This window comes from Eptatretus burgeri, chromosome 3, assembly GCF_056783735.1.
Source record: "Eptatretus burgeri isolate ZD-2024b chromosome 3, Ebu_testis_v1, whole genome shotgun sequence".
Taxonomy (NCBI): domain Eukaryota; kingdom Metazoa; phylum Chordata; class Myxini; order Myxiniformes; family Myxinidae; genus Eptatretus; species Eptatretus burgeri.
In genome coordinates, this window is record NC_140963.1 from 94337667 (window position 1) to 94348416 (window position 10750).

The 10750-nt window shown below is 43.0% G+C and overlaps 1 protein-coding gene across 17 annotated transcripts in view; it reads right to left on the minus strand.

The window, feature by feature from the left end:
- Nucleotides 1–10750, minus strand: part of LOC147030477 (transcription factor 12-like) — a 336231-nt gene that overhangs the window by 101294 nt on the left and 224187 nt on the right. For all 17 annotated transcript variants that reach the window (XM_085874584.1, XM_085874582.1, XM_085874583.1 and 14 more), the window contains one exon: nt 1046–1124. In XM_085874584.1, coding sequence (XP_085730710.1) covers nt 1046–1124 — 79 coding nt within the window. The remainder of the gene's footprint in view (nt 1–1045; nt 1125–10750) is intronic.

Here is a 10750-nt window from a genome sequence, read left to right on the forward strand (position 1 = left end):
CGACGTGATGGTACAGAGGTAATTTACCTTTGAGTTATCTAGTCCGGGCTCATTTCTCAGGCCAATTATAATCTGTTGGATTGGTGTTTCACAGGCAAGGCGTTTCGTTACGAAGTGCGCTGTCCATCGGATGGATCTTAAGCTGGCAATAGTTGGTGAACATTACAGATCCCAGTGTCCTTTGACAAAGAAGGTGAGTCATAATTGGCACTATGGTCAACTTCAAGATTCCTGTCCACTTCAGTTGAATGTCATGCCGAGCCAACTGGTTCTTGAAAGACTTGGACCAATTGTACATGCTGTCAGAATTGCTCTCTCTATCGAGTGCAGCCTGTGGCTGCTGGTTGCATCATTGGTTGGGACGCAGCTATGCCGCTGATGCAGTCAGTGTCCCCCTTATCAGTACACTGGTACTCATTTTGCCGACCTCGGAAGGATGACAGGCCGAGTCAACCTCCTGGTGTATTTTAATTTAGCGGCCAACGGGGCTTGAACTCAGGACCCTAGGATCCCAAGCCGCCACCCTAACCACTAAGCCAACACCAGGCTCTTCGAGTTGCTGACACCAACTTGATGGCCGGGAGATGTCGCAAAGACGAAAGAATGTTGATACGGCACAAACTTTATGGGACAAATGGCGTCCTTTTGTTTCAATTCTCTTTGTGCATCCTTGTACATCTGTTGAAGTTAGCAAAGCCAGATTCATTTCTCTGAACACCCATTTTACAAAAAAAAGGCTTTGCAGTTGCAGAGTAATTTGTTGAACCAGCGGTGACAGGTGAAGTAGAGTGTGCAGTGTTTAGAGTTGTTAACCACTCTGGGTTTTGTAGAATGCTCATTGTAAGCAGCAGTTGATATGGCTGTAACAAGGTGATGTGTGGTGGGATACAAAAGGGGGGGGGGGCTTTGAGACAAAGGGTGTTGGGGTCATGCTCACAGTTAAGCTCTTCCGTGCTACATAACCTTTTGAAATTTAAAGCACAACCCACACATCACAATCGTTTTGAAAACGTTTCTCAAGCATTCAGTTTTTCGGTCATTATACCTGAGAGAGGTGGAGAAGAGCTGGGCGGGGTTGAGGGACTGGACGAGAACCCATTGCTTGTGTGGTCTGACGGGTAAATCTGCAAGGAGGGATAGTTGAGTGAAGATGAAAAGACAAATCAAGATCCACAAATTAAGGAAGAGGGATCAGCATCACTAAGGCATTCACACCAAAGTACATCTGTCCAAATATGTTTGGAAAAAAAAAAAACACCAAATTATACAGCAATAGAAGCAAACTATTGAATATTGGGAGGCCAAAATACAAGAAAACACTAAACTTGGTTCATAAATCTCCATGGAAACCTTCAAGCAATCAAGAAAAATACTTCCATATATTCTGCCAGGCAAGATGACGAATTATCTTGGGCAAAGCTCCATCAAAAAAAAAAAAAAAAAATCTACAGCCGAAGCCAAAAAGCACCACAAGAAAAAAAAAAGCACAAGGAGATGTCATTTCCACTGTGGTTATAGTTGAGTGAGCAGATGGATATGTAACCAGTTATCAATTTCATTACCGGCAGAAAATTCTTCGAGATTCGAGCACAGACTGCCACACATGACAAACTATGAGCAAGGGTTTGAGTCGGCATGCTTAATGCTCCCACCCAAACCAGTGGCACGTGATATGCTGGCATCGCAGATTTGTCCATCGTCTCTTAATGTCATTGTAATTCACTTAAAATGTACACAGTTGTCTGGCGATGCTCCGTTTTGCAAAGAAGTATGTTGTCATCAACTAATGTCCCATAAGGGATGTTTTTGTTATTCCATATTAGAAACATCTAAAGCCAAAACTATAAATTCCAAATCAGATGAATTACATTCTCACATGCATGCATGCATACACACATACATACATACCTTCAAATAAACACAAAGATAATGTACAGGCATGCGTACAGGCACAGGTACACTCACGCAGGCCGGCAAAGAGATGCATGGGCCAGTTTCAGCATGGAAACTCATTTGTCTGCAATTTGCCAAGAATGTTTGGTTGCGACAGCCAAAATAAGCCAGGCAGTGCAAATCAAAACACTTTGCAGAGAGTCCTGAAGTTCATTCCACAATTCCAGTGCTTCAATTTACACTTTCCAAACATAGCTGGGCAGAGTATGCAGCACACATGAGCAACGTGATTCCCGACAAAATATGGCACAAGCTGGCCCCGAGAAAAACTGGTGCGCCATTAAGAGGTACGAATTATTTACATGACAGAGAGCAAAATAGACGAGTACTATAAAGGTCACGACTACTCGTGCAGAGGTAAGAAGTTCTCACAAATCTAAGCGACAGATAATTTCCAGTTTGAAGTTTCTCAATTCATTGTGGAGTGAAGTAATGTGCGGACCATACACCGGGTGTTGTCTGCTCCATCATGCTGAAAGCTTGAAAAAAGGTCTCAAATTATTTTAAAATGGCAAAGTGATACTGAGAAAATATCAGAAAACACCTTTGGCTAAAAGGCCTTGGTGAGTCCTCAAAGTTGTTGAAAAATTACCATATTTATGCCCATGTCATCAGATTACCTGTTCGCAATATATTCAAAAACATCAGCTTTTGGGATATATATATATATATATATATATATATATATATATATATATATATATATATATATATATATATATATATATATTCTCTCTCTCCCTCTCTCTTTCATAGATGAGGTTGGGGTTATTAAAGTAAAAGAGAGAAAGAACGCTTCAAAAAGGAAAAGGGGGAGAAGGAAGGAGAGCAAATATAACATCTCAGGGAAAGAGTCTGTGGTGTTTGGGGGGTTATAAATTCTGCTAGTTTTGCATCCTGAATATGTATCATCCTTGTATCTTTTCTTTTTCAGTCGTCAAAACCATCATTCTCTCCACGTGGAAGGGAAGAATCATGCGTGGCCCGTAGGCAGCGAGACGTGCAAATTACAATTCGTTGTCGCATAAATGCGCACAGCTCCCAAAACACAAGGAAAGAATATCTGAGTTTACAAATATCCTTCAACAAAACGTCGTCACCACTGGTATATCAAACGGTGGCTCCAGTCATGCAACAACACCTTTTTGAAAATTAGCTTCCTGCCCAGGAGACAACTAGTTTGGGTGATTGTCACATGTATGCCACTCAAAATTTTAACCACCCTCACTTTCCCCTTGATTTGATTGAGGTCAGGGATTTAACAGGAAATTGACCAAAAATAAGTGCAAAAGGTAAATTATTATTTCAAATAATTTGTCTTTTTCAAAAGTTCTTCAGCAATTTCTGGTACATCTTTGCCAAAACACTGGTGTGCCAAATGCTGGCATGTTCGTAGACACATTTTCACTCCAGAGGTGCTGTAATTACCAAGACAGCATGTGCCAGGTGTTGTGTTGATAAGTGTCGATGTAAGCCAAGGTTTCTTCCAGAGCACTTTTCCTGCTCATCTTATCCAGCACTGACATGGAGATGGTAGACATTTTATTTGTCATAAAACGTCGACCACCTCGGGTCAATGGACATCGATCGCAAACTAAATGCTCAAGGTAAAAATTTAAACTCCGTTATGTGATGAAACAAACCTGAACTTCACAAAACCAGAGAACCTAATCGAGAAAACTCAAGGAAAAACAAGTGAATTGAGAGACCAAGTGGAATGGAGAAATAGTCTTGCTGGTGAAGGCTTGTGTAACAATGTGAAACTTTCATATTCTCTACACCTGCAAGATCCACCACATTTAATCCACAAGTCTTTTATGGTGAGTTTTGTCGAGAAGATGACAAATCTCAATGTTACTTGGCTCATGAAAAATGCTGTGAACCTTTAATAACTACATGAGGATGAAGGCGATCCCAAAGTATGGAATTTATCAGGTATTGTCAATGTCATGACATTCTTCCAACATCTCAACTCGCTACCAAAAGGGATATTGAAGCCACCCTTTCACAAAGTATGGACAAGGTGTGGTACAGTCCAGTAACAGCCATCTATTCAATGTGTATGCAATAAGTCGACATATTTAACTGTCCCTTTCACTCCCTTCACCCACTCACCACCACCGACTGTTCCTCATGTGGCAAATACAAGCACTCAAAATGCTCTTGGACTAAGAAACTCACAATTGTCCAAGACATGGCAGCTTATTGTTTTATAAGTTTCAATAGTGTCCCTTAACCTCCATGAACTTGCTCTGTTTGTCCTTCAAACTGTCTAAGCCAGTAAAATACAACTTTTTGGATTACCCTTTTGGCCAAGTCTCTGTTGCTTCAGTCAATTCCTCATTGCCAACAAATCAGTGGCCACACAGATTTGACTTTAAATGTCAAAACTAATATTAGCCAAAAGGGGTCAGATCAGGGCTGTACAAGGGGGTCTGGTGGAGGAGGGGAGAGGAGAGGGGGTAGGAAATCCAGCTACGATTAAAAATGGAGGTCTGTACAACACAGGACTTCTGCGCTGGCATATTGTTATGAAGGAAGAGTAAGCCTTTGGTCAACATCCCTTGGCATTTATCCTTGATGGTCTGCCACAATTATTTTTGCACGAGACTAGTATAATATTCCCCTGGGATTGTAGTTTTGTGAGGAATATATCGTTAATACACGGGATTCTCTTGGCATCCCTTGATCGTGATCTTGCTGGTTGAGGGATGGGTGCAAAATTGCTTACGTGGCAGTGATTCCTTTTGCATGGTTTCCAATGTGGTTTGAGGAAATCATGGCGAAGCGGTGTTTTATCACCAGTTACCAGACCAGCAATAAAGCCGGCTGGATCTGGGTTGAACAGTTTGAGCAGCTCGCGACAAGATGCCAGCCATTGTTGTCAATTCGGAGCGCTGAGGTTTTGGGGATCCATCTTGATGAGAACATGGACATGCCCACATAAACACTCATGACCTTAATGTGGCAATCCTCCATGATTAATGCCTCAACTGAAGTAGCAGTTTGTGGGTAGGTTGCATATGCTGGCCATCCTGACATAGAGTCATCTTCAAGTGATTTGAGTCCACACTTCAAGTCAGCTGCTCATTCGGCTACTGTAGAATATGAAAGCACATCTTCACGATGCATTCATGGATTTATTTGGAGCTGGCATCTTATTTGAATAAAATCTTTACGATGGCTCACAGCAAAATTTTATGATATCCATAAACATAGAAAATGTGTGGATAAATTGCTGAAACCACAATGCCATATTCATTAAACTATTGGCATATAACAACTACAATGGCACTTGGTGGAGTGCATCCCTCCGCCAGGCTGAACACTTTACGATTTGTAGCCCACTGATAGGCCGGATCTGCATCCGGACCTTAACCAAAATCTAATCGGCTTGTTCTTGTCACCTACCCAAGCTCATCCACCAAGTTTTGTCATAATCCCTCCACAACTTTTTGAAATATCGTGCTATGTTTAGTTTTTGGCCCCATCTCTCAATGGTGAAGAATCACTTGAAAATTCAAATATTCTAGTGTCCGGATCCAGATCTGTACAAGGAAATTTTTGCACAGGAGAAAACCATTCGGCCCATCATGCCTGCACCACACCAATACCACATTTAGTCAATCCGTTGATACCCCTTCCCTTCATGTGCAGCCTTTTTGGTTGCTACACTGGTACTCATTTCGCCGACCTCAGAAGGATGACAGGCTGTCAACCCCCTGGTGTTAATTCAGCAGCCAACGGGACTTGAACTCAGGAACCTCGGATCCCAAGCCAACCACCCTAACCGCGAAGCCAACACCAGGCTAATCTTCACCAAAATTGAATCGATTCATCCTTGTCACAAACCCAACCTGTCCAACAAGTTTTGTCCAAATCCGTGCATAACTTTTTGAGATATCCTGCTCACAGACAGACAAACAAGACAGCCAAACAAAGAGACAAACAGCAAGACAAACAGGAGTGAAAACATAACCTCCATCCACCTTCAGTTGCAGCGGTAAATGCATAAAAGTGGATAATGAGCAAATAAATAAACAAATAAATAAACAAATAAATAAACAAATAAATAAACAAAGGTTCCAAGAGTACCAAATAATACCCGTTTGTAAAACCATTTTAATGCCCATCAGAATCTCCTACAGTTATTTCCCATTTTCCTATCTCCTTACAACATCCCTTCCCTCTCCTTTCCTTTTCAGCATTCTTATATTCATAATCGAGCACCACCCGAGCTCCATTATTGATTTAGAATCTTCCCCCCAAAAAACATCACAGGAAAGGTGCATTTAATCAGAGTAAAGGTAATGTGAACCCAAAGCTAGCAGCTTACAAATTTGAAGGGGGGGGGGGGAGAGAATTACGACGATGATACAAAGCATACGAGTATATGAAGTACGTTTATAACATGAAGTTTATAACATAATCATCAAAGATAAGCATCACACAAATGGCTGAACAAATCGACAATGGGGGAAGAACACTTGTGAACCATAATTATTTCTGAAATGTTTGCCATTATTGCACGCAACCGACAAAGCTTCAATCCATAAAGAAAGCAAGACGGAGGATTTTAATAATACAAAGCTTCAAATATAGACTCCAGCAGATCTCAAAATGAGGTCTACATGAAAGAAGACGATCTGCATGTGGACTCACATACTCACTCACTGACACAGACCGATTAATATAGCCTATCTCGTCCCTTCTTGAAGAGGAGGGCCTAAAACCACTAACTACGTGAGCCTCCATGTGCCATCCCTGCACAAGGAATGCACAAAAAAAAAAACAATTTGTATTCACTCTTCTTCCAAGAAGTACTCGTCTGACTTTGTATCAGTTTCACGGTAAGGCGAAGATGGTTTAATCAGGCACATCGTGCTAAAGAAACTTTTTGAAGTTTGTTTGCTTTCCTCGCCAAAACTTTACCGGTCATGTGCAACTTCGAACATCGCAGACGTAACCAAGCATCCATCTACAGCTCAGAGAGACGTAATGCATGCCCAAAGTATACACACAATTTAAAAGAACTACTAAATAATAGATGACATTATGAAAGCCCTTTGGTCTCGAACCACCCGCCGAGATCAAATAAAAACATTTTGCGGCATGGGCTTTCAGAGGGAACATGAAACACTCTGGCAAATCAGACGTTGGCAAAATCGAAGTTAAAACAGGCAACGGCACACAAGTGCCAGTGTTGACATTGCAGACCGCAAGCGGTTGCAGTGGAACAAGGGAAGTAGATGCAAAACAATGCAGCAGTGTTTTTAAAAGTCGAGTTCAAATCGCTCTCTGCCCATTCACACGACCACCTCTTCATTGTTTTTGTTGTTGAAAATTAATGAAAACGTTTTTGGGCAGCATTTGAACGATGCTTTGATTTTCAGATACACATGAAATTGTAAACATTTCTATCAAAAATGTATTTTCTAAGACGAGTGACAACAATCGCTACGTGCAGTTTGGATGGGATTTTGACAGACATGGCACTTGGGCAGCCATGCCACTTCGTACTTAGTCCATATCCGAAGTTGCCGTGGCATAATTTTGGTTAACCACAAAATGCCGACTGGCACCACATTGTAGACCATACCAGGCGAGGCAGACAATATAGGCCCTATCTGGAAGTCATTGGTGAGCCTGTTGGGTTTTTATTGACAATCTGATAGCAACTTGTTATTCTCCTGAGATTACTTTAATGGCTTCCAGATGCACTGCAATCTGAACACTTCTGCCCTCGGCTAAATTTGAACCCATAACCTTTGGGATGTCAGCCTCAGTCTTCTCAACACGAGAGGCACCATGGCAAGCACTCATATGACAGTATCATAAAGCCTGTTCTGAATTTGTATGTCCATATAAAAATGTTCTGTGACATGCATCATGTCGGAGTGCTGGAATGTGAGTGCCAGTTAGGGTAGTGGACCCACAGCCTTTTCATACATTTTACCTTTCTCTGTATGTCAAGTGCGGTGGAATGAATATTAAAACATTACACGCTTGTCTATAATCTGTCTATGTGACTGTAATTATGTATGATGTGCTGTTGGTTATCTCCATATGCGGGTTTCAGAAGGTGGTACGGAGCCCTCCTAGGTCTCAAAGTATCTACTTCCGTGTGGATGTCTTTGTGTACATTTGTGCATGTGTGGACCAGTCAACTTTGACCTATCTAGCCTGGGTTTGAATCCCGACGCAGCTTATATTGTTGCTAATCTGGAAGCCTTGAGCACTCAACATACAGGTCCTATAGAACAGTTATATCGGTAAGTATGTGTTTTTAGTTAGGGTCCCCGTCCCTCGTTTAATGGGTGAATAAATGTACTGGCGCTGTGAGTTATTTTGATAGGGTTTTCTTTTATTTTTACACCACCATCAACGACAACAACACGCCTTCACCTCGCTTCCTCACACCGACGCCATTGTCTGCGTGCTTGTCGGCACGTACGTGGGCGGAGTTCAAGGAGGAGCCTCGCGGCGGCCCTTGACGACTCAGCGTGCTACGGGTGGGGTGGCCACTGCTCAGCCAATCAAATCCCGCGATGGGGAGAAAGGGGTCCGAGTGGCGTCACCACGCCCCGGGGCCAATCGACGTACTCGTTTTGGCCAATGACAGGGCGATGAGTGATTCTGCGCGCCAAAACCGTCCAGCGAGGGAGAGCGGGGAGGGCGGAGGGCCCCCCCCCTCTGAGACAGGGTGAATAAGGGTGCGGCGCGATCGGACGACAAGAGAGCTTGAGCTCGAGAGATCCTTCCTCGAAAAGAACCGCAAGGGGTGCGTGCCATCTCCCTGTCGGTGAACGAGCGAGTGTTTGAGATAGTTGATGACCATCGAGCAGGCAAGGTGGTGGTCAATCTGATGGGCAGGTTGAACAAGCGTGGAGTTATCAGCCCTCGCTTTGACGTTCAACTCCAAGACTTGGAGAAGTGGCAGAGAAAGCTCCTGCCTTCTCGACAGTTTAGGATAGAGGAGAGGTTTGGTTGCCAGGACGAGCGCCGAGCGGAGCTCAGGAGGCTGATCGCAGCTCACCGGTGTCTGGATTCTGCTCGCCTCTCGCTGGTGCCTGGTTCGAATCGGCTCACCCAAACCACACGAGGTGGACAGGTCCGAGGCAGGTTTTGGCCTTCAGCTCGCCTTTACCTCCGAGCTGGAGGCCTCAATAAAGGCTGTGGCCACCGTTTCTTAAGGCGCTGTCACACCTTGACGTTTTAGCCAGCATTGGCAACGTATAAAAATGTATGTAAAACGTTGGCGTACGCTGAAGTTTTGAGGTTTTTTTTAAAGTTTTGGTCGTATTCATAATGTGTTGTTCGTATGCATAACATATTAGTAAGGGGCACAGAACGTTTCGTTGTCTTACAGATAACTTATACCAACGAATGCTTAGCCTGTTGTCGGCGTTCACAACCTATGTCCAACGATAGTTTAACTTAGGCATAGCGCGCTGCACGTATCGCCGACGAACTCGTGGCGTAGCCTGTTAAAAACCTGCCGCACGCCGATTTAAATCATAACCGCCTGAGAATCGGAAGTATCAACATCGCAGTCACACCTTGACGATTTAGCCAGCGTATGCCGACCTATGAAGAATGTGTCTAAAACGCTGGCACACGTCGAATACGGTATGGGTAAGTTGTGTATACGTTAGGAGCACGCTGAAAAACAATGAAGTACGCTGTCATATTCCGTGGTACGTTTAGTACGTCGTGAAATTTCAAGCATGCTGAAAATTTTACGACGTACTCGACGTATGGCTCACAAGTTCCGCTACGCTGGCATAAGTTCTCGGCACGCTCCGCAATCGTTGTCACACGTCGGACACACGTTACTTGTAAGTTACTCATAAGTCGAAACACGTCGAGGTAATGTTTAGCATACCCGAAACTTAATTTGTAACCGATGCGTAACGTGCTTTGAACCTATGAGTAGCGTGCTTTGAACCTGTGTGTAACGTATCTCAAACACACATTGTCGTATGTAGACGAATTTGATTGTCGTCTTCCGGACGACCACAGAACTTACTGAACATGTTTCTAACTTACATCTACTGTATAATGGCGTATTGGCAGCGTTTAGGGGAATTGGTATATACAAATGGGCTTCACAAGAGGAACCCGTCAGTGTTCCAGACTCCATGTTGAGTAGATGTCAATGTCAGTAGTATCAGTAGTAGTATAAGGTGAGCGTGTCAGTAGTAGTAGTAGTAGTAGTGGTAGTAGTAGTAGTAGTAGTATCACTAGTAGTACAAGGTGAGCGTGTCAGTAGTAGTAGTAGTAGTAGTAGTAGTAGTAGTAGTGGTAGTAGTAGTAGTAGTAGTAGCAGTATTGGTAGTAGTAGTAGGTCCATGTCAGTAGTAGTAGGTGAGCGTGATGGGGAGGGTGTGGGTGATGATGGATCCTCGTTGCGTCCACGAATAGGAGACTACTTTACACCATTGTTCGATGTTCTTTTCGACGAATTTTTTTTTTCTCATTCCTACGATGAACTATTTTTTTGTTTCAGTTTTTAAAGTATTAAAATTGACTTGGACAAATGCATAATGTACTCGTAATGAATACAGAACGCTTCGATAACATAGATTAGTTATACCAATGATTTATTAGCGTGTTTTAGGCATCCACAACCTATGCCCAACGATAGTCTAACGTATGCATAGCGTGGCAGCGTATCGTCGACGATTACGTGAGGTTTTCTATTCATAGGCTGCAACTTCACTTTTAATAAATGCCTGTCACTCGCCTATTGTTTTTGGACGCTGGTGCTTGGCAATTGAAATCGTTTTCATTGAAC